The sequence below is a fragment of the Melanotaenia boesemani genome, chromosome 8 (assembly GCF_017639745.1).
Source record: "Melanotaenia boesemani isolate fMelBoe1 chromosome 8, fMelBoe1.pri, whole genome shotgun sequence".
Taxonomy (NCBI): domain Eukaryota; kingdom Metazoa; phylum Chordata; class Actinopteri; order Atheriniformes; family Melanotaeniidae; genus Melanotaenia; species Melanotaenia boesemani.
In genome coordinates, this window is record NC_055689.1 from 30,129,401 (window position 1) to 30,154,982 (window position 25,582).

General features: G+C 38.0%; 1 protein-coding gene across 2 annotated transcripts in view; it reads right to left on the reverse strand.

Annotated features, from left to right (window-relative positions):
• The window catches only part of LOC121643841 (receptor-type tyrosine-protein phosphatase N2-like), a 252,573-nt gene that overhangs the window by 27,851 nt on the left and 199,140 nt on the right, over window positions 1-25,582 (reverse strand). For both annotated transcript variants that reach the window (XM_041991400.1, XM_041991399.1), the window contains exons 14-17: window positions 21,532-21,726; window positions 13,122-13,269; window positions 11,265-11,338; window positions 536-613 (exon numbers count right to left, since the gene is read on the reverse strand). In XM_041991400.1, coding sequence (XP_041847334.1) covers window positions 536-613; window positions 11,265-11,338; window positions 13,122-13,269; window positions 21,532-21,726 — 495 coding nt within the window. The remainder of the gene's footprint in view (window positions 1-535; window positions 614-11,264; window positions 11,339-13,121; window positions 13,270-21,531; window positions 21,727-25,582) is intronic.

Sequence of the window (25,582 nt, forward strand, 5' to 3'; positions counted from 1 at the left end):
GTGTTGGCTCTGGTACATTAGCAGTAACAGCAGCTGAGCTTTAACCTGAGATTTCTTCTCTGTGCTCTCCCGTTCAGGTTACTGCTATCACCAGGAATGCTGCAGGGACACAACATGTTTGATAAGGAGACCTTTCCTCCCAGCACAAACACACATACACACACCTCCCTACTGCTACACTCCACAAACACATATACCTTAAGACTCGCCAGAATAACTTATTGATCTCCTGCTATCCTGATTCAAGTCCAATCCAACATTTGAGACAGTAAGAAAAGTGTTTGTCGTCCGCTGCATTAACAGTGTGTCCCACTGTAGTCTGCTATGTGTGTGTGTGTGTGTGTGTGTGCAGCTGTTGTGGAGGCAGTGAGTATTATGGGGAAGGATAGATTAATAATGACATCCACAGAACAAGCTGGTCTCCTGTGTGGCTTGCTGCACTAATAAAAATCGGCTAACTCTTGTTTAAGAGAGGAGAACGTATTGATTTTTGTTTCATGATTGTGTGTCTGTTTGCATTTATGTGTGTCCTTACCTGCCAGAAATCAGCCACAGTGGAGGGTAGAGGACCTTGAGTGGCAATGTAGGCCGGGTTCCTCGGATCATGATCCATCTGTGGGAAGAGCAAAACAGAAGAGGTAAAACTAGAGAGTTTATCTTTTTTCATACAACAGATGTTTAAATTCAAACACTTCATGTCAATTTTCTATTGCACTTAATACAAGGATGGCAAGATGGTGCTTTATTTCTTAAAAGAAATCTTCCATAATAAAGAACCCAACAAAAAATACTAACCCGGTTGTATTAAAATGTGCCACTGATAATTTGGACCAAAATGAAAAATGTTTGACAGAGGGCTGAAATTTCCCAACAGTTTTACATTGTGTTGCATTAAAAGAGCTGGTTCAGAAATGAAGGCTGAAGCACTGTATGCCACGGTGTTCTCATTCATAAGATACAAGTCATGTCTGGGATTCTCTTTCAGACTCACTTTTGATTCTGGAAGCTGTTTTTTTAAGACATAAAAATACAGGCTAAGTTGTCCTGACAAAGTTGGACAGTAACAACTATATAAGTAAAAATATAAAACCAACATTTCCTTCCTTCCTAACTAGTGTTAGTCGTGTTTAGTCTTAAAGTAAATATGTTCAGAACGTAGTTATAATAGCCAAGGTAGTACAGTTTGACTTTACCCCAGTTACACATCTGCCTTTTTCAAAAACGCATTTTAGAACAAAACCAACAAAGTCCACATTTTCTGTTATGATCAATGTTTTCAGTTTAGATCAATGCTGCTGACATGGTGATCACTGAATCAGTGCATCTGTGTAGACCAATGTTTTGTTACACCCCTAGTCATTCTCCAATTTACACCATTCAATTCCTACACTTTTCCTCTGAAGAATCAAAGACAGACGCGGGGAGAAAGTAGACGAAGCGAGAGGTATCTAACAAAGCCAGAGAGCATCATTTTAAACTGGCATCACCTAAATATAATACATGACACACAGCATCCGTTGCAGCTAAACACGTGACTTATCCTATATGAACAAATGACCTGTGGGATTGGGAGTAGGATAGTTATAGGAGCAACAGTTTGATTATTCCACTCCAGAATGCACCGCACGGTGGCAGCAAACCATAGAAGGTCCAACCACATAGATGAATAAATACTATCTATACAATCTACTATCTGGATAAATAAGTATCTGTCACCAAGGGGGGAAATTCATATTGCCCAACAGCTTGCAAATGTACAAATATGCACATAGTCCGAAAAAGATATTTAATTAAAATTTATAAAATAAGAAAAGCAGTAAAAGATCTGAGGGATATAAGAGTAATAGTTCCCCATTAAAAGTTATGAAGAACATGTTCGAAGTCACTGTTGTACAGTCTAATGGCCGAAGGGACAAAGGATCTCCTTAACCTCCCAGTCCTGCAGCGGAGTGAGATCAGCCTCTCACTGCAGCTGCTTCTCTGTCCTGTCAGGGTGTTATGGAGAGGGTGTTTATTATTGTCCATAATGCCCTGCAGTTTCCTCCTCATCTGCTGCTCCACCACAGTCCTAATAGAGTCCAGCTCACTACATAGCACAGAACTGGCCTTTTACCCATTTTTCTAGAAGCTTCAGTCTTTGTCTTCCTGTTCACCACTCACACATTCCACAGCAGCTGTATCATATGAATACTTCTGTATGTGGCAGGATTCAAGTGTGATATATAGAGCGTGAAAAGACAGGGAGCTAAACCAGTCCCCTGTGGAGCCCCAGTACTGCATTCCAGTGTCCCAGAAACATCTCCCCACCCTAACGTACTTTGGTCTGGATGGCAGATAGTCCATAATCCAGGATGTCAGGGAATGGGCCTGGGTTGAAGAGGAAGCAAAGATAGTGCAGGGCAGGAGTAAGACGTAGTAGAGGAAATTCAAACCATTACTTCCAACCGTTCTGATGGGTAATGTGAGATTGTTGGTTAACTAAATAGACGAGCTCAAAGTGCTAACAAGGTCTCAAAAAGAAAAAGGGGAATGCAGTATTATATGCTTTACCGAGATATAGCTGCATGAACACATCCCGGACTCTAATGTGCACTGCTTTAAGAATGTATGGGCAGACCATGATAAGAAAGTCAGTGGAAAGCTAAAAGAAGGTGGAATTGCAGTGCTTTTATCCACCGTTGGTGCCATCCTGAACATGTCGCTGTAAATAAGAACTCCACAAGGGAAACTGAAATGCTAGTTGAGTTTTTGTCTATATGTACCCAGAGAGTTTACCTGTGTTTTTCTGGTAGTGGTTTGCATCATACCTGGTACTGATGCAGACACAGCCTGTTATGTCATCTGCTCCATTGTTGCTAGGTTACAGACACAATATCCTAATGTATTCATTGCTTCCTCTCTGCAACATTACCAACATTACAACAACATTGCATTTTTTTTTTTTTTTTTGCAAATGTTAAAAATGTATATAGCTTCTCTGCTCTGTCTCCTTTAGGGAGATCAGACCACAATCAGAACATGTTCGTCAATAGGTTCAGTTCACCCCCTGCCTCCAGCTAAAAAGACCACACACCCTCCACAAGCCCACCACACCTTTCCTGTCACACCACCACTCTGTCTGTTACTCAACAACTCAGTCATGGACCTTAACACAGCCTCATCTCCCTTAACTTCAGAACATACTAGGACCTCCTCTGCCTCCACCTCTAGCCTGTCTCCTGCAGTCAGGTGAAGAAACAGCTGGAGAAACTGTACACATTAGACTTCCAATACAACTCAGAGTCCTGTCATCTGCAGAAATACTCTGATTACTCTGCAGTTGTAGGGAGTATCAGTGATGTACAAGAAGCCAAGTACAGAGAACTTATTAGTTTGTGAGATGGTGCAGAAACAATCACCTCATCTTGAACACAAACAAAATAGATTATTGTTGACTTCAGGAGGAACAGGAGTAAACAAAGCACTGTTTACATCCTGGGAGAAGAGGCGGAGGTGGTGGAGGAATAAAAGCAAGTTCAGCTAGACAACAGAGTGGACTGGAAATGCAAGAAGGGACAAAGCAGACTCTTCTTAAGGAAGCGAAGATCATTTACTGTCTGCACCAAGATGTTGCACATCTTCTAGAAGTCTGTTGTGGAAAGTGCAGTCAGTACAGTACAGCATTTGTTGGGGCAGCATCAGATCCAAAGACTCAAAGAGGCCAGAAAGGAATGCTGCACAAGCTGCTGGAAATAGTGGATGGTTCTCTGCATCCTCTACACAACACAGAGAAGAAACAACCTAAAAAAACAACCTAGTAAAACATTGCAATTTCCCTCCGGGTTTATTAAAGTATTTTTCATTATATAACGGTTACTGTTATTACAAGTGTAAACTACTTTGTGAGTGACATTGGGCTCTTTTTGAATTGAATTGATTTGAATCCACTTGCAAATGTTGATAAACTTTAACACACATGAAATAACATTACACATGAACTTGCGATTTAATTTTAAGATTCTTTTGTCTTTAAATCCTTTAATTCCCATGCCCCTTCTTGTTTATCTGACCTGCTGCAGCCATATGTGCCGTCTTGCTCTCTCAGGTCAGCGGATCAGACTGTTAGTAGTTCCAAGGCTTTAAAGGAAACTCAGAGGTGATCGTGCTTTCTCAGTTTTAGGTCCAAAGCTTTGGTATGAGCTTCCCCAGCACATCAGGCAGGCTCCCTCAGTTGCTGTTTTAAAATCTGGTTTAAAAACACACCTTTACTCTGTGGTCTTTTACCCAGAGTGAGGCTGGGACAGTAGTTTTTTTTTTTTATTATTTATTTTATTTTATTTATTTTTTTTGTTGTTGTTTTTAGATATTTATGGTGTTCTCTTTTGTTGGTTTTAGTTTGGTTTTTTATTTTCTGTTTTAAGAGTGTCCCTGTGTCTGTTTCCTTGTTATAAATTTGTTTTTTAATTTGGTATAGCATTTTAATGTTTTTATTGCTCTATTTTATTTTTATTTCATTTCTATTTTTATTGTACAGCACTTTGGTCAGTCACGTTTTTATAAATAAAGATGGTGTGGTAACTCATGACCCCTTGCACTTTATTTGTACATATTGCAGTCATATCTCAGGCACCTTCATGCGGATTTTTTCGCAGAGATTTGTTCTTATTTGTTTGTTGATTTACTTATTTTTTCTTTAGATATGTTAAAAATTTAGTATATCAAACATGGGCAAATATCTTTGTGTGTTTATGTAAATGTAGAGCCCAGTAATTTTCTTTCACTATTATGTGTAATGACAATAAAAGGTGCATGTAGGATTTTGAATATTCCTCACACTTTCAAAAATACATGCTGTGTTTAGGTGCTGGTGGAAAGCCAGGACATCTGAGTTTTAAATTCCAAGTGTTATATTTAATCTGCAATTAAAAAGTGGGGGGAAAATTATCACCTCTAGATTATGATTTATCTTTGAAGCAAGAGCTCAGCAACACATCTGACTTCATTACAAGTCCTGCATGAAGACACAAAAGAAAACCTCAGCATTGGTGTAATGGGTTGACTCAGTACACCATGTATTTATCAGATCAGTACTGTTTTTCCAGGTCTGACATTTAAAGCTGGAAGCTGTTTGGGAGAAGGAAGCGAGAGACTAAGCGGTACAACAGACTTCTTCCTCAACTTGAAATGAAAATTACAGCACGGTGAAGCCATTGAGAGCAGAAGACAAATGAACGTGACAAGAATTTAAGAGAACGTGAGTGACATCCCAGCTTGTAAGCAAGCAAATTGTATGTTAAATGTAATAATTGGCAAGACTAATTTAGCTGGAAGCAATTACAGAAGAAAGGCTGATAATTTCTAGGGTTTTTCTGCACACCAAATTGTCTATAACGATTCTCTGATCCTTTTGTGAATGCCAAACAATAATGCATCACTAATAAACTTAAAAGGTGGTAATGCAGACAGAAGAAAGGTCACATGCTTTCGGGGAGTTTTGCTCATTGAAAGATTCACAGCTGGAACTGAACTGCAGGCAAAAGAATTAGTTGGAGACAGAAATGCAGTTTTGAATATATCTGTGTTCCTTATCTGACCAATAATTTTATGGATGTCCCTGTTTAAATTTATTTAAGTTGTCTGTTTTTGGAGCTTTTTTAAAAATACATGTTCTTTCTTTTAGTAAAGACAAATCTTAATCGTGACATAATACTGTATTTTAGACTAATTTGAGCTTGCTGCTTTGCAGTTTGTCTCTTTCCCTAACAAAACAAGTTAATGGAGAAATTAAAGGAAAAAAAAAAACTTTTTTCTCTCTTTTCCCAACATTTGAGATTGATTTTGTCTTTCTAATTTGGGTGTCCCTCTCCTTATACATTTATGTAAAGAATGCTACAAACAGAGCGTGTTTTATTCAATTGCTCTTTCATCCTGTCAACAGAAAATCTAAACAGTATGAAAAAAAACAAAACATATATATATATATATATAGGAAGAGAGAGAGAGAGAGAGAGAGAGAGAGAGCAGCTCTAGCTGAGATACTCCGAATATGACCTACTCTTGACTGAGACAATAATATCTTCTTGTCTGTTCTTTTTTTTGGAAAGAGAAAAGGATTGAATGTCTCTCACTATATCCAAAGTGGTAGGACTAGGGAAACTGAAAGAGAAAGAAGAAGGAAACAAATTGACATGGAGAAATCAAAAAAGACACAAGACAAAAAAGCAATAAAAAAAAATAAAAAGGATGGTAGACTTAAAAAGATATTGATGTTCAAAGATGAAAAGAAAGGAAAAGAACAGACAGGTGGTAAAAAATGCAGAGTCACGATGAAGTTGAAAAGTCCATGATGGAAAGACGGGAAGATTAGGTCTGTGCACACTCGACATCTCTTCATTTTCTCCTCCCCCTCTTTCTCCTTTTCAACCTCTGCTGAGACAAAATGCTTCCTGACATTTCTGAGTGTCTCCAGAATTAAACCCTGCCATTAATGACGGTGGAAAAGGACGACTGTCTTCCTTTCTCTCTTTTCGGGAGGATGTGACATGTATAATTTTCCCTCCTGTTGGGTTTTTGTCTTTTCCTCAGAGGAAAGGACAAAGTCAGATTCTGTGCATGCATGCTGCTCTGTCTTATCTGAAGTTGGATGAAGGTGACTATTACTGTTGTCTGACGCCTCAGCGGGGCTGAGAATGTTTGTGTTTGCAGGCGTTGATTGTATTTGTGGTTAAATGGATGAGCTGTAATTGTGAGTCTATATTTTATGATAAGACAGCTTCTCCCTCATTAAAATAATGCAGATAGTCATGGATTTATTTTTTCACCTTTTCTGCATCTTAATTTGTTATTAAGTCAAATATGGAAATGGATTCAGATAGTTTAGCATACTACAACCATCAAGGTGATCAATGTGAAGGCGACTTCATTACTAGCTTTTTAAATGTAATATTTTCTAATTATTTTCAGCACAACAATTTTTTTCTTCTTTTTTTCTACTTTGTGTTGAGTTTTGGTAAAGTGTTTATTTTGCAGAAGGTTTTATTTGATTATTTTAATATCTCATGATAGGTTATTGTCAAAAAGTTTTTAGAATCACTGCATGGGCACAATTCTTTATGGCATCAATTTAATTAAAGGGTTAATATATGGTTGGAACAATTGTTTCTTTAGCTCTGTGCCTATCTTTTGGGGCTCTGGGTGAAAATGGTTTTTCTATAATGACATGAGGACATCGCTGCAACCACAAGGTCCATTTGAATATTTCTGGAGTCACAGTAAAAGAAAATTTGAAAAGATGTTTAAATATCAGCACATGTGTTACTGGTGAATAATAAATGAAGATGGCATATAGCAAAAATAAAAAAGTTTTAGGCTAGTGTAAAGAAAGGAAACCCCAAAAAACAAAAGAAAAAAAAACAATATCTAGATGAATGGGTATATCCCATTTGGAATGGCGCTGCTGGTGCTCCAAACAATTACAGACTTCCGATTTAAAAAAGTCAATAATTGTTTTTCAGTTGAACCTTGTGCTCTTATTTTAAGAATTTTTCCAATTCTTTTTATGATATATTGGAAAATATAACTTATACTACAAACACCACCGGTAAAAGTTTGGACACACTTACTTACTGGATTTAATGGGAAAATGTATCCAAATTTTTGACTGGTACTGTAACTATATTTTGTGTTCAACCACATCCATTGATCTATTGGACTGAGAACTGATCGCTGAGGAAGTTCAGTGAGTTCATCATATTTAAGCAAAAAACAAAACAAAAAAATAAAAATGAAAAAAACAACACAAAAACAACAAATAAAAGCTTGTACCTCATTCTGCTAAAAGTGGCCATTAATGGTCATAATGGGATGAGTATAATCAACAACAGTCAACGGGAGGGTGGTGCTTAAATGATGCTCGGTTGGTAGAAAACAGCTCACACTGCAAACTGAAAAAAAAAAAAAAAACCCAGACACCATCACAGCACCACCCTGAAAGGCTGATAAAAGCAGGGTGAATCTAGGTTTTTATATTTTTACACCAATATCTAATTCTAAAATTAAAAGTTGCTGCCAATATGAACCTTATTCAATCAAACAAGTGTTATTTATTTATTTTCCAATTGTGCATTGTTAGGTTTTCCTTTTCTAGTGCCCAATACAGCCTGGGCTTCATGTTTGCTGACAGATGTATCTATTTGCTGAATATATTCAGAAATGCTCCTCTTCATGCATTTTTGGTGCCATGTCTCAGCTTAAACTAGTCTGGCCCTCCATATTTCTTCTAGGTGCCAACCACAGTGTATTATTCTTTCTGAGAATAGTTACTCACTAAACGTAAGATTCTACAAAAGTGAAATACTTCCATCTGGCACATTTCAAGTAGCACAAAGTCCACTGCTCTGACATTTTGTTCGATCTTTGCAGATTCTCTTGGCCATGTTTGCTTGCATAAATGACTGGGATGCTGCTACATGAGTGGCTGACCAGGAGTTTGTGTTAATCATCAAGCATACATCTACTAAAGTTTATCATGTCTACTATCTTAAAATAAGGAGTAATTTCTTTCATCAGGTATTCATATAGCTGAGGTTACTCCTCATAAAAATAAAGTTTATTTTAATTAAAACTGGAAAAGACTTAAGTTTCACTACAACACTCATATTTCTGACTGTTACAATGTTATAAGGTTGAAATGAATAGACATATGATTTAATTATTTGCTTTTTCATTCTCTTCAGTCTAACTCTTTAAATTCCTTAATTAAGAAAAGTCAATATAATTGCCAGTAAAGGCTGTGAAGCTGATTGAAAGTTGAGCTGTTGTGTTATCAGCATGCAACATGCATTACAATGACTATGTGCATGATTTTCTGTATGCACGTTTGAGTGGTATGTGAGTGACTGATTAGGTCTTAAGAAGTGTGTGCATGTGTAATTGTGTATGACTAAATTATTAATGTTTGTGTATGTTTGTAATTTTAAAGTTTAGGGAAAGATAACTCTGCAACATTTTCTGCATGAAAATCCTGAAGAGACGATTGCATTACCAAAGCTAAACCTGCACCTGAAAAAGATGACTGAGATTAATGCAATGTCATAACTAGCAGGCAGTTAAAGGGTTAAAACAAAGTTGGCTGCACAGAAATATCAGCTTAGTTACAGTAAATAGTGAACGATATTCAGCTTGCTGACTGCATTTCACCTGTCAGCAAATTGGATAAAATCATCTGATGGTGGGGGCCGTGCATCCTGATTCTGTTGCAGAGATATTGCCCTGAAACTGATTAAGTTATATTCAATTTAATTAGGCATGAAGAAAAATAAATTGTTGGGCTATTTAAGCATTGAAAAGTCAGTGTTGGTAACAGCTAAATAGGCCAAAAATGGAACCTATGCCATTAGCCATTGATCGAATTATTGTCTTTAACATCTCTATCACCTCATTTGACAATAGCTGTGTCCAAATTCAGGGTCTACACACTTCGGAGAGTGCAGACTACATAGGCTACGGAGTGTCCGCCGTAGTCTGCGCACTCCGAAGGCCACTTAACATTCTTGAAATGGGACAGCCTACCTAGAGAAACAAGAATTTCCCATAGCAACAACATAGGATGCTGAATCACTTAAACCTCTGAAATTACTCACAGGGCACTAAAAAACAAAAAGAATGAAGAAAATAAAACGCGGTCTGAGGCTTTGTTGTTTTCCAGTCAGTAGTACACACTTCATTAACCCCTTAAAAATCCACGATTATCAAATATTACAGAATTTTAATGTCACTGTTTAACAAACATGCTTTTAATGTACTTGGTTTTGTAACGTTTCTACTAAAGTGTAGTTAAAAGAAAAATACTCTTTTTTTAAAACAAAACTTTATTGAAACCTAAAACGTACTCTTCTGAGCTTGGTTGCTAATTCGCCACCGTCTTGTGCGCAATGAATTCTGGGAGAAAAGAGGCCGCAAAGGACGTATCGCCAGCAGCCTTCGTTAGAGGCCAAACGAAGTGCAGATTTAGAGGGTGGATTTGGAGGTTTCTGCGAATTCTCAGAAGTGGGACAGTGATTGGCACACCACAATGAGGTATGTAGCTGACAAATCCACACTTCGAAGTGTGCAGACCCTAAATCGGGACACACCTATTCTGTCTATCCCAAATTAAAGCCAACAAGTTTATCAGACAATGACAGTTGATCATCATCTGATTATATTTAAGCAGACATCTAATATGTATGAGCCAGTTTTATGGTTATTGACAAGCTGCTGGAAGATAATCACAAACAACTTGTTTGTTCTGCCTTCTTTTGGTCAAAGCGTGGGAGAGCGCAGTTGGAGGAAATTCCTTAAATAACCATTGCACATACCATACACCCAAATACATTCATTCTTTATTATTAGAGAGTGGGAGGTGAGAATTGATGCTTGACAGTCTGAATGTGTGTTCATGTTTCTGTGTGTGCCTTTGCATGTCTGTGTGGGTGTTTGAACTCTCTCTTCTGTGTTTTCTATATTTGTGTATGTATATTATGTGAGTGTGTGTTGCTTTCTGTGCATGCTAGCGCAGTTTGTGCATCTGTCAGGGCATGTGCGCGTACATGTGTTGCATCCATTTTTGTGACATTTGACAGGGTTGCTCTTTTGTTCCTGCATAGTTTTAAGTCCTACTCTCACACACAGTCAGCCAGTTTTTGGTGTGATGCCCAGATTTGAAATGCATAACGTTTCTGTTGCTTTTAATGGAATACCACTGTATCTGCCTCAAGGGGAACGTAAACCTACTACTCCAACACGGGTTTCCAAATTGATTCACTCACTTACTGAATTCACATGGCTCTTTCTTCCTCCCGTTCTCTTTCCTACAGCTTGTTTTGCTGCTTAAATCTGTACTCTGCCAAGAAAATGGCCCCAGCAAGCCAAAAGTAACAGTAAACACAAAGTAGTGTCAAATTAGCATAACCCAAGGTCAGGAACAATCATTTCCCAAGACCCTCCGGATCAATTTTGCTTTCACAAATGAGAAGCGAGCCGAGGGGCCACGCACATGTCCTTTCTCACACCTTCCCCAAGCGAATACTTGCCTGGGGTATTTGCTGTATAGCAATCATTAATATTCATGGTGCAGAACATGCACATAGTGCGAGGCTGCCACTGAAGCTAAGCAAGCGTTGCATCAAAATTTATATTGGGTGACGGTAGGCTGCCTTTGTTACTGTGACGCCCTGTGGGGACTGTGGGAGCCTGGCACAGCAGTGGTATGAAGCGCAGAGTTGGAATTCAGAGGAGGTACTTACAATTGGGCTCGCATTGATGTAATCAGAGTTGCCTTGGCTGCTCTCCACCTTCAAGGTGATTCTGGAGTGATCATCTGGAAGAAAGAAATGAAGAATTCAGCGCGTTTTGTCTTTGTAATGCAAGGTTTGGCTGGCTTTACATATTGGATGCATTGCAGGGAGGTTTAGATTTTTGAATGTCTGCGTACACAGGACTATGACCAAGTACAGCATATGACAAGGCTTTAATGAGCTGAAGTGTTTCCTCAGAACAAAATATCTGAGGTGTTTTCTCATTGATTTATCCACCTTTAAGGCAACGCCAGGCAGGTTGGTCAATATTATGTTACTAAGGTCAAGGTTTAATCAAACTAACATCAAACTCCTGCAGAGATTCATAAAATATAAGAAAAACTTGTCACTGCCTTTAATGGAAGATTCATAGATCCAATGACCTTTTAGATTCAAGATGATCTGCTGTTTAGCTGAACTATTGTGAAAGGATCAATTTTCCTACATTTCACGTTATTCGAAGGCTATGGTGAAAGTGGTAAAACAGTTCAGAGTATTTTCTCCTTTTTTTCTCATTGCAGAAGCCAGAGATCCTTCAAATAGGAAGCACAATTTGTTCCTGACAAACCGCTTTCCCAGCTGACGATCTGGATTTCATTAAGCCTCAGCCTGGTGGAGAGAATGGAACAGCACTTTTTTAGATGGGCTATTTCTACAGAAGCTTAGAAATTTTAATCATTGATGAGGTCTGTGCAGGAGAGCTTTAATAGAAAACTAATTTACAACCCTTCTGCTCGCTGCATCTGCTCCCGGTTCCTGATATTAGTGGCTAGGCTCTGAATGTGCGGAGGAGTGTTGTTGAGAGGTGGCGTGTGTCGCCATGTTTTCGGGACTGATATCAAAGTGTTACAGCTGAATTTTGGGTCCCACTCAATCGTTGTGGTTTTATGTGCTTCCTGAATGAGAAGGACATGATGGTGTCTATCCTTTTCCTCGCTGGTAACCATAACATTCACAAAATTGTTGATACTTAACATTATAGAACAAAGAAGAGGCTTAATGTTGGCAATCAAAAAACTTATGAGGCAAATTTGGACCCCAACAACCTTTTAATCGTTCTTAACAAGATTGAAGGCCTTATTTGTTTCTGTTTTCTTTTGTAATTCCTACCTCAGATTAGAAGCTCTTGTTACAGGTTTATTGTGACTGGTAAATGTTTGAGTATATCCCTGTAATACACTATTACACACAAAAAACTTGAAAACATTAGCAAAAAGTCAGAAATATGGACAACAGTTCTTATAATCAGTTTCTAAAGCTCAAAACAAGAGTATTAGAGAAACAATGAGACCTGTTTGCAACAAAGAAACTGGTTGGCTGTAATGCCACTTCAGCATTTCTGAAGCTCTTTAAGGTATGTTATCCTTGGGGGACCGCCCTAGTCCCCATAACCTACACAATCTTGAGAACTGCCTGATCCGGATATTCGTAAAGTCTTTCCTTGACACTACTTTATTAACATTAACATTTCACCTGTGAATGTTTAAATATGTCCCAACTAGAATAAAAAAATCTCTTGAAGGAACTTTCAACTATATAGTTCTTTGGTTTCAGAAGACTTTGAGATCCATCCATCTCCACAAAAGCTTTCAAACTTCTTAGGGTAAAAGGACCTTACAACTTATAAAGGGACCTGTGATGCATCGAAACCGAAGCCATATACAATAAAAAGGTATGTAGGTGTTTTGAAAGACATGCCAACATGAAGTAAGACATCACAGAAGTAATTTGCTGAGTAAATCTTGACTTCATGGCTACAGTCCATATGCTAAGTTTAAAACATACAAAGGTCAGAATGGCGCTTACATGCCACCACAGTAGTCGAGCGGTTCTTCTTTGCATTGCCATCCTTGAGGCCGATGGTGCTTGCATTGGGTTCAGCCTGGTATGCACACAGTGCCTCCCACTCCTTCTCCAGGCGATCCTTATTCTTCAGGTGATCCTCCATGTAAGACTGAAGGAAAATGAACAGAGTAGAGGAGGTGAGGAAAACACAAGTTGCAGTATAAACTTGGAAATTTACCCTTGTCAAATAATGACTTAGTTAGAGAGTCTAGATCAGATACATTTGCTATTGGGTTCCCTGTTTGGTCAAGCTTGTGTCCACCTGTCTGAAGCACCAAAAAATTGAGCATTTGTCTTACTTGTCATTTCAATACACCAAGAAACTTAAAACCAAATGTTCTGGTACTTAAACATTAGAGGAGCAAAAACTGGGACGGCAGGTAACTAAGGAAAAGTATACTATATAAAACTATATCAGATAATTATGCTCTCTCCTGTGGTTGTCAGTCAGCTTTTCAGGATTTTTTCTAACTGAAGCCCCACAGTGGTTTCACAGAAAACAAGAGAAATCTTATTTGTTTACATCTACTTTGGTTTAACTTTGCAATAATAGGTGATATCACTGAAAAATTCTGGGATTCATTAGAAGAATGACCCAAACAAAGCCAGTGATGCACCTTTGATTCAGGATTTTGAATTATAAGCTTTATCAGCTTCTGTTTGAATATTAAACAAAAGAATTGGACATTATTCTCAGATGTGAGTAGTCATGTGTGCATTGTCCTCAGTGTATTACATACACCATTATGGTCATAATCGTAGTGTTTGCCTGTCTAATCTGCTCTTGCACCATGTAGTGGTTGCCAGTTTCACCCTTACCATTATCTAAATTCACACAGTTTTCATAATTAAGAAAGGCAACGAGACTTTGAACAATTGCCTGCAAATTAACTTGGCATAAAAGCACAACAAGTGGTCCTAGCTATATCTGATGGTGGAGGGGGTTGCTTTGTTTTTTAGCAGACCTGAGAATCAGCAGCTCATGCATACAAAATATGGAAGATCGCCTGTAATAGATGAGGCACCAAAATGAGATGGTGTAGTTCTTTAAATGGCTCCAGAGATGATTTATGGTGGCAGTTACAGATGGGGCTGATCTTAATCAGAATTAGTTTCCAAAAAAGCCCTAATAGCTTTCTGCTAAATGAGAGGAGTTTGTTAAAAATGGAAGGCAGGCTTGGCCAGACATTCAGTTCAGTGGAAGAAAATGGAAAAGTGTCCCTATCAAATGCATTTTTTCCCAGTATATACCACTTTAGTATCATCACTTCTGATATCCAGTTCACAATTTTAGTTTGGAACTGTGGGCTGTACCTCTACTCAGCTAGAGTTTGCATAGCTGGAAGCACACACACGCAAATTGTAACATTAGCCTTTCCTTCCTCTAAAAACCCACTCTCCATTATATTTGTTTGGGAGCTGCTAAAAGCAGCAATGATGTAACGGGAGGTTGGAAACTGCAATCCTCTACCTGCACACAGCTACTTATCAACAATAGGAGGTATGATCCATCAAAAAAGCACACATCAAGCAAATGCATAGCCACACAAATTAAAAACCACACAGAAAGGTGTTTATAAGGTCATAAACACACACAGACCCAAAGAAAAGTTCACCCACACACTAAAGACACGAAAGACGGCGCATGTGACTAAATAAATGAGACAAACAAAATCCACATATCACACCACTTGCAAACATGCTCCTGATACTGAAAAGTACATATAGGGATACATGTAATCCTACAGATGTCACACACACAGATGCACATACAGTGTCCAAATCAGATGCCCCCCATCGCCCTCTACCCCCTACCCTCTCTCTCCCTCTCTAATGCCAGAGTAATAGGGTTTTGTAGCTGTGTAAAGGGATTATTGCAATCCAATCAGGAGGTGCTGAGATCACCATGTGTCGGCCAAACACTGAATAATCCCCTTACTGCGGGGGGGCTTACAGCTGCCAAAGGTGCTCAATAAAAACCGCTACGCAAGATGACTCTGCCCGAGCCGCCATTGTGGCTCTGGCACAGCATCTAAGCACCTGTAGGAAAAGAGCAGCATGAAAACCGGCTGCATGGGAGGTGATATAATGCTGAAGCCATTTTGGATCGACAGAGATTGAAAAGAAAAGGGAAGTGGGTGGAAGAAATCTCTGCAAGATACTGTTCCTCAGTAGGGGGGGCAGTAACTCTGTACATTTACCAGATGGAGTTAATTTAAAATACTTTTATATTCTAAATAACAAAAACAAACAAACAAAAAAAAAAAAAACAATCCTATTATTTATGTTTATTTTGTGTGTCCTTTGAATTACAAAAGGGTCAGGGGATGTCTTCTGAATTCTTCAACAAACATAATCAATTACGGCCAATCTTTCCTTACAGAGCCTAGCGTTTTGTTTTTACTTAAAAGCTGATATCATCCTGATACATGACTCAAATGCTGCTTCTTCTTCAGCTGACCACATTAGAGTGATTTAACATCCATTTTCTTATGTCCGCTTTTCCTCCAGACATTGCCCTGTGACCTATCACCTCCACAGATCACATCCCAGTGGACCTTACAGGCGAGCCACGGAAAAACCACAACAAATTGCCAGCACGGTTAATCCCGACGGAGGCTCCCTGCTGCAGTATAATCTATGACACTTACTTGGCCAGAAACAAAAGACAAGATAATGTGCTTTATATATAAAGTTGCCTAATCCTCTTAAGACACAAGCAGAGAGGATGTGTGGGGGGAGGTGGTGATGGTGCAAAAGGGTTCTCGACGCAAGTCACATGAGAGCGAGTAATACATTAACTTAGATAAGATGGTGAAAGCTGTTTCTCCTCAAATTAAAATCAGTGGGTGGAAGATGACATGGAATTTGCCAGAGGTTTACGAGAGGCAATTAATTACTTGGGGTGCGGGTGTGGGGGTCGGAGGGCGAGGAGGAGCACTGCTGCTCATCAGCAATTCCGCTATTCCTTTGTTTGAAGCTTGTGATTTTATTAATCGCTCAACAGTTGCTTTACTCGAGCGCAGGGCAGGGTGTCAGATGAAATATTTGCTTTTCCACGGCGTCGCCGCGCTCGTCTTGCTATGTGATGGATTTGGTCTCTTGCTGTGACACTACTCTGAAAAATGTCTCTATTCAGAGCTTCCCTCCCAAATGTGTCGACTGGAGCCCAGGTCTGTTGCCAGAAAACTCTCTGCTCAGTCCCCGCTGTCTCTAGTTAACATTGCGGTGTGAATTTGGAATGAGCTCTCTTGTAAGTGTGATTTTTTTTTATTTATTTTTTTTTATAACTGACAGCTCTGACTGCAACGGCAAAGTATGAGCAGTCACAAAAAGGCATTGTTCCAAATCGTAGACAGAGAGGGCAAAAAAAAAAGAAAAAACAAAACAGACCAGCAAGAACGGAGGATGAGAGAATAGAAGAAAAACATGGATGAAAAAAAAAATTCAAAGATAGACTGATATATATAAAAGAAAGAAAGGCCACAGGTAAGCAATAAAGACAGAGAGGAAAGTATGAAAAGCAAATAAAAATGAAATAGAAGAAGGACTGAATGACTTTGCACAAAAGTAAAGGACTCTGGAACACAAGTGCAATGTTATAAAAGATGGAGTATGGATGAAAGAGGTTGTCTATAAATCAAAAGAGTTTACTAAAGACAATGGCTGCAATCATTACATGATTACTGATGTCTGAAAACATAATTTAAGTCCATTTTCTCTTTTAAATTTCAGGTTTGCATACCCGTGTTGGAAAACAGTTTGACCTTTGAGCTTCTACAAGGTTAAAAAACTTTTTGGAAATTCAGTTGCAAGAGCTGAGGTTTATAAGAAATCATGGCATCCACATGACAGTGGCATTACATAACTCCCCCTGTGCTGCCTAATGTTTCAGTTGTGGGAGGATGTAAATGGTCTGGACCAATCACAGCTGAAAACCGCCTCACTGTATGTATGGAGCTGTCCAAGGTGCTGAAAGACTTTCAGTCCAAACCCCGTCTTTTTCTCAGATTCATAGCAACACTGATGTACACTACAAGGGGGAAAAAGTAGAGATATTTAACTAAAGAGCTCACACCTTCCTTCTATTAATTACATAACATTGATAAACATCCTGTGACTTAGTAACTCACGAAATCCCCCAATAAAAACACCAGCTTCTCATCTAGGCAGATGCCTCCAAATAAAAACAGCCAGTTTGTTTTATAGCTAATAAACAATATAGTATCTATAAAAAGGAGTCCATTTTCACCATAATACATTTACAACATACAATATAATGCACTACTAAATAGGCTTTCCATAACCCCTGTTATTTCTTATTTCTATTACAAAATAATACACAGCAAAACACTAATAATGAGGAGAAGAGGTGTTGAGTGGTGTTACTATACAATGAGAGAAAATCAGTTAGAGACCCACTCAAAACATTTCTAACACTCCTTCTATCCCCATATTTCCCTCCAAATCACAAATGTTTAGAATTAAGATCTGAAGAGTAATTAAGTTTAGAATATGTATATTTGGTTAGATTTGAGAATGTATTAGTTACATAGCAGAAATTATATATGGTTAGAGATTGAACATTTCACTGTTTGTTGACATGGATTTCCTTCATCTTTTGGGGAGGCTGCTCTGCAGAAATAAACATGCTAGGGATATGTTGCTAACTTGTAATTTTAAACTGTGACAGTAAAACAGTTTTGACATGTGGACAAATGAACTTAATGTTCATACCACAAAATAGTGGTACTGTACGGCATCCAAGAAAAGTCATAGGACTTTCATTGAGGTTTGCATCCTGTGTGGAAGCAATGTTTTTAGACTTCCTTTTAAACCAGTAATTTTCACTATTATTCTCAGACTTATTTTTTGTTGTTTTGATACTTCATTTTGGTTAGGTTTAGGCATTAAAACTACTTGCTGAGATGTAGACAATTTAATTTCTTTAGCTTCTAATTATTTTTCCCCCACTATGTTTGCTTCATCATTAAAGACAAACTACTTCTTCATAAGAAATGTCTAAGAAAATTTTACTAATTCAGAATTTTACAAGTTAAAAGTCTTGATAAAAAAAAAAAAAATCCTATTTTACCTGTGTTGTTTCTAATTTCATTACAACTAATTTTCAATCACAGCAAAAAGTGTTGCTAAGCTTTAAATTAGTGAACACCTGCCTGTGATAACCAGGGACTTTAAACATAATCTTCATCATCTTTAATGATATACAAATTATACACAATAAATAAAACATTTAGGACTGATCTCAATTTAAAAACTTAAATTTAAAATAAATAAAGAACTTGAATTAATCTCCATCTCCTAAACAATCAATTATGGCCAAACTAGATTCACTTGATTCACATCCTTCCTTCCATCACATTATTACAGCATATACATTTAAACAAAGGTCTAGTGTTATTCTGATCCACCCACACACCAACCCTTCATTTTGTTCCTCTCACCTGTGCAGAGACAGCTGCTTCTAGCAAAGATGAAGCAAACATAACTAAACATGTTTGCCCCTTTCTGTCACATACTCAAATCTATTTCCATCCACATGTGGCCTAGGCACTTTAAACGCATGCATTATACTGTTTGGTGGGTGCATTTGGAAGAGAAATATTTTAGCTTGATTCTGTGCTCACATACAACAACAGAAACACCCTCTGTGCAGTGGCACCAGGGCTGCAAAGGGAATCATTTCAACCGCACACAACTCTGGAGCAAATCTCAGGGGTAATTAGTATCTTTGTGCCTATTGAACACATCAAAAAAGCCTGCTCTATCTCATCTTGCCGGCAGCTTCATAATGCATGGGGTGTGAGAGATGGGGGCGGGTTGTGGGGGGAGTTGGGATGACGAGGTGGTGGTGTTGAGGGTGGTGGGTTGTTGAAGTGAGTAGCTGTATATCGCAATTATGATGGCGCTCGACAGAATGCAACAGAGGTTCAATAGAGATTTTCATCTGTCGGATAGAAGAGGGTGAGAAGCCTGCTTATAGAAACTGTGGGTGTAATAAGATGTACGGAAACACAAAGGCATGGAGAAAGATGAGGGATGCAGTGAGATGAAAGGAGCAGGAGAGGTGTGTGTTTGCGTGAGTGAATGAGGAAAATGATCAGTATACGAAGAAATGCAGACATAGATGCATCAGAGATGGAGCCAAAATGGTGAAAGTGGGGAGGGGATGAAGAGATAATGGAAAAAGATATGAAGGAAGCAGTGAAAGCAGTTTAAAAAAATGTAGATTAAAGGAAAAAAGTAAAAAAACAAAACAAACAAACAAAAAACATCAGAAATTAAATTAAATTTCATTTCATTGAAACAAAAAAAACTGGCTTATTGCCATTTAATTATGGAAATATAACAAATATGATTCTGTAAAATCCTTTGGAGAGAATTAATTTAGTTAAATAAATTGTCATTCTCTCTGTTTTTCTTCTTATACATAATAAAAGACAAGGCAGTAGGGTAATTGCCTGTACTTTATTCTGTTTTCTTTCACATTTTTATAAGCCATCAATGATGTTACAATAGATAAAAGAAAACCTAAAGAAAACTTTGATCAAGCCCATTTGTGGCCAATTTTTGTTGTTTTGCTTTCCATTTTTCATGTGGGAAGCAATTTGTTTTCTTCCATCACACAATGATTATAGTTCCATTCTTAGTCCTGTCAAACCTGTTGTTACACCCTGTGTGTCAAATACCGTTTTTCCTCAGTAATATGTAACCATATATATATACATATATATATAATATATAAGGTTGCTTGTTGCCTCTCTTGTGGAAATATTAGATTCTGAATGTTTCATTGTCACTATTGCCCTGTTGCTACCAGCAGGTACTGAGCGGTTCGATTTAGTAAATCCTAATCTCTGTTACATTTCCAGGGCCAACCATATCTTTACATGGTAGGCGGCGTATCGGCTGGAAAGTCATGTGTCTGCTACATAATAGCATGATGTCATAGTGGTGCGACGCCTTCACTGAATTCTAACAAAGGGGAATGCAACACATGGTGGACTTCCAGCCGTTTGTGTTCTTTCTTCTTGTTTTGTGGTTTTGAAAAACAAAAAATCCACTATATATTTAAACATGGAGCTACAGCTGCTTTGTTTCTAGTGCCGAGCCACATAGGAAGTGATGACTCTTTCGACCAGTCAGTGTAGTGTGTGCCAAGTGTGCCAAGCTCCATCCTTTTGGGTCAGATCGGTAAGACTAGGACTCCATTTGAAGGGTCGCAAAAAAGTGGTATAATTTGGGTCGATTTTTCCGGTGCCCTTCAGAGTTTTTACCTGCAAAGGCAAATGAATGCGTGCTGGCCCATATTGGACCAAACTGGACATGTTGGTGGAAATGGGTTGAGTTTAAAAAAATAGAATAAGCCCTTGTGAAATCTAAAGAAATGTATTTTACCTGGTCTTTTCAAGCCTATTTTTTAAATCACTTAACATCCATTATTTTCTAGTTTGTTTAAAGTATAAAAGCAACTGTGTTCAGTTTAGGCAACAAACTTCCTAGTCAGGTTTAGGATTTGAATCTAACTGGTTAGGTTTAGGAACGCCTTATGTTTGTTCATGCAATCAGAATGTAAACTGGGCTCTGACTGGCTCACTTGTTCAAAGAACATTTTAGGATTTATTTGACAAGCTTAAGTTTGAGAAGTGTGCAGTGATTGAGAGGTTGTTTCATGTAAGGCATTTTTCCAAGAAAATCCTTGCTATAAAATAAAGTTTTCCTTCCTTAATATTTAGTATTAAGTCATCCCCCCAACAACTCTGGATGTCTAATCAAAGGCTTTGCAGCTATGAATAACACGTTAAGGTCATGTCCATTGATTCAAAATTCAAAACATGACAAAGTACATCCTGAAAAACCACCAGCTTAACATTTGAAAATATCTAAGTCTTTGGTGATGTAGCAGAATCACACTCTTAGCATGATCAATAAAGTTCAGTTCAATCCAGCTTTATTTCTATACCGCCAATCCACAACAAAGTAATCTCAAGTGATTTTGCAAACATAATCAATTCCAGCTAGTTCATTGGGGTCCAATTAAAACATATCCACACACTAGTCCAATTAATAATAACTGTTCATACAAGCAAATTTTTAAAGAAAAAAAACCCAAGCTGAACAAAACCCACAAATCGCTTACAATCTGTAACAGAACATCAGGTCTGGTGTCAGTTTGAATGTAGGAAAATATGTTGGATTGTAGCATTTGACTGGTGAAGTATACATGGAGAGCATTTTATGGAAAAAAAATAGCTGAAAACACCATCTGACTCTTAGAATGCAATACACTTTAATCCATGCCATGACTATTTAATGACATATTAGTAGAGCCACTTAACAGGGCACTTACCAATATCATGTGACCAGTAGAGATGTCCATATTTGAGTGGGCAGGTTCTTCACTCCATGAGGAGATGCTGCTTCGTGCAGAGGGGCTGACGGCCTGACCAGCATCACTGAACTGAGATGAGACGCTGTTGATCCTAGAGGAGATGGGCTCTGGACGCTCAGGAGGCTTGACTGCCATCCGCTGCCGACACAGCTCCTAAGGAGAATGCAGACACAGATGAATCACTGCTGTCACGACACTTGATGTACAATTTCATTTGAAGCACCTTAACAATTAACTGATATAATTAGGAATAAAACTCTTTATTAGCGGATATATTGCCTTGCTCTATCACATGTCCCTCATATAAACACAAGGCTGGCAACTAAAGGGTACTGGGCAAAATATAGGCAATGCAAAATAATGGTGTCCACATTTATGGGGTCAGGCTCCGATAATGTTTCTAGTGATTGTATTAAGTCTTGTAAAAAGTCGATTAAGTCCCCCAAAGTTATCATCAAAATACCTAAAAATATTGTCTTTTCTGAATTGTCAGTCTTTAAAACCCTTATGTAATACTTAAACTATGACATATAAATAGTTAAAGTTTGGAATTGTTCCCAGGATTGTGTAAATTATTAGTTTTTTGCTTTTTCTAGGTTTATGTCTCTGTTTAATTTGGTTTAATTAACTGTGCCTGAATGAAAATTGTCCCATCAGAAGAGGAACAAGTCTGATTGGTGGTACTCACCGTTACCTGTACAGTGGTCATGGTTACCATCTTGTACATGCAAAATTACCTCTGCAAAGAAGGGCTTTTGAGACTGAGCTCAAGCACAGCAGAGAGGAAAGGGCTTGCAAATTGGATTCACACAAATTTTCAAACCAACCTTTTTCTTTTTTTTTTTTTTTTTTTAAACACCTGACAAATTATATCTTCTGAAGAAGCTGCCCACATCATATTACATTCATGCAATTTCTCCTTGTCCTGAGACCTGACATTCACAACAATAAAGAAGAGCCTGCGGACTTTATAACCAAATGTGCAATTAATTGGATTTTTAGCAATAGACAAAGGGACTTTTTTAACAAATTGTATTCATTCATTCTCATTTAAACTCAATAATTCTCTTTGTAATTTTATGATGTAAATCACATAATAAAACTAAAAAAAAAAAAAAAAAAAAAAAAAAAAAACTACAAGTTTAGCACTGTGGGTAGGAAAGGAAGTGTTTCAAGCAAGATTTAATCTCAGATTCTGATAGCAAACACCTAAATGCTAAATAAGCATTTCACTTAACTATCAATTACCGAATAGAGGGCGGTGAAAAATGATATACATCTATAAATATCATGACTGCATGGAAAGTTTTTACTGGCTGTATAATAATAAGAAGAAGAAGAGAAAAACTTTTGGAAAAGTTTAGCCAACCATGCCAGTCAGTCTCTCAGTGTGGCAAATACAATATTCTTCATTCACACACCTGAGCAAAATGTCTTTTTTTTCTGTCAACTGGAAATGTAACCACAATGAAATATTGACACAACGTCTAACTTTTCTCCCCCACGCCTTCTCTGCACAGCTCCCAGCAGGGACGCCAGTGAGCTGTAATGAATGATTGTGTCACTCTGTACAGGAGAAAGGACAATGACATAGACAATGCTGTTCTAAATGAAGAGCTGTGATTTCTCTCAGTCTGCATTAGAGACTGAAAATGAGACATGTTGATGCTGCAATGACAGAACTATGCTTTCATTTTAAAATGAGAAGATGAGTGAACTGTAAAATTTTAAACAGATCAGTGTGATTCAGTAAGCAATGGGCAAAGCTGTCGCTTTAGTGGCCAATCAACATTCCCACCACCATCTACTCAGATCACAATGCAGGAGGCAAAAACTGGCTTCTGCTAAAGGTTGTTGGGGCTCAGCCTTAGAGATTCGAGAGGTGAGGAGGTGCTGCTCCTCTGCATCCCAAAAGCAAGATGAGGTGACTTTGAGTAACTTTTAAGTGTGTTATACATGCCCAACTAGAGGGAGACCCTGAAGCAGAAACAGGACATGATGGATGATTATTTCTCTTTGTATCCCAGCAGAAGCTTAGTCTGGATAAAGAGCTGACCCTCAAAGTAAGTATAGTCTGTCTCCCAACATGTCACAGAACCACTACTCTTAATGTCAGAGAGCAATACACTGGGTACCATTTTACATCTTTTTTTCCAAATATGCAGAAATGTCAAACGACTACCAAATTTGAACTTCCTCTCTTAAATTTATCATCAGCATTGGCTTGTTTCCCCAAAGCCATAAGAGAAATGTTTCTAATTGTTTGTGAATAATCAGTAAAAATTTGGAGGTGCTGCATGTACAAGATTATTTCACTGTGGTCACATTTCCAGCGTGAAACAGAAAACATTGCAGGTAAATAAAAAACAGGGCATATCATTTGACCAAGGAAATGGTTAATAATACAAATATCCTTTAGCTAATCGCAGAAAATGTTTTGCTGGATATTATTGCCAAGACATTGTACTCCACAGTACTAGAAGGCCAGTGTAATGAAACTACTCACTGTTTGCAGTATTTCAGGTGAATATATAAAAACTGCTAAAAATTGGTTAATGGAAAAAGGGAAAACAATTGTTTTCCATTTAATAATGTGCCATATGTTTGTGTAAATGTTAAATATTTGAGCACCATTTATGAAACCATGACCTGGATGAAAGAATCTACAAAAGTTTTATGCAGCCCCTGTAATACAATATTAAAAAATCCACCATGACTGGTTGACAATAAAACAAAAAAACCTTTCCTTATGCAGTCTCTTCTACAGGTGGGGGCTTTAGCGGTGGGGTTGAGACATAATCGATCCCTCCACCTCCCTCTCTGTGTCTGTCTTTGGAGCAGTGATCCCCCTGTTTTTGTTAAAGTCTTCTTTTTACATTTAAAATAAAACAGTTATTGTTTAAATTAAACACTGGACACAGAACAAAAGGAAACAAATTAAATGAAAAACATTACCCCAGATGTGCTTGCATTAATATCTGGATCCTTCCTGTCTTTCTTTCTCTCTGTTGCTCTGTGAACCTTGCCTATACTCGCAGTCCTCCCCCTTCCTTCTTCAACATAATGGTATGATCCCAGTCTGTCCTCACATGTGATTGTCAGCATTGTGTGCCCATCAAAATTAAGTCCTACCCATGCCTGCATGGATTATCAGCAGAGCTGGGTTGGAGTAGTAAAAAAAAAAGTGGATTTTTTGTCAAATCCTTTTTTTTAAATTTACATTTACACAATGATTTTTTTTTCAGTTTCAGTCAATCATTAAGTATGCCGCCTCAAAGATTTAGGTTAAATGTTATTACATGAAAATTTAAAAGGCATATTCAAGTTCAAAACTGATCTGCATGGTTAGAAAACAACATGTCTTTGGAAAAAAAAGGCTGGATTTTTAGTTGTTTAAAAAAATAAATTGTACAGGGATTTCCTGATGACCTGCAAGAGGTAAAACCACATTTTACCTGTTCATCACTTAAGATTTATGCCACTTTACTAGACATAAACATAAAGAAGAAATTCAAATGCTTCTCCAATAACATAATTCTTTTTAAAATATAGGAGAAAAAAACTAATCCATGAGAAATTGAAACTGTAAATAACTAAAGCATGTTGGGTACAGATGGTGTGGGAATAAAGTTCTTGCATCTGAAATCGAGCAGGCTGTCCAATAACCATAAATCAGTAAATAATCAGGCACGACACTAATCCCACACCGGTTCATTAATTACGAATTATACAGGAAAACTACATCACATTACAACGTGGACAGCAAATGTAAAGCTGACCCATCAACTGGGGCATCCTTTATCTCATATTACAGAAAACCATACATCACACGCATCTACCTGCAAGGACGGCGTCCACAACAGAAGACCTGGGCTGAATCTCAGCGAGAATCTGTGTTTCTTAATGAGAGAGATGCTGGTGATTATCTGACGGTGTGTTTGATTGACAGTGGAGGTAATGTGAGCAGGCCTTCATTAGTCTGCATCAGATCTAACGGATGTTCTGTGGG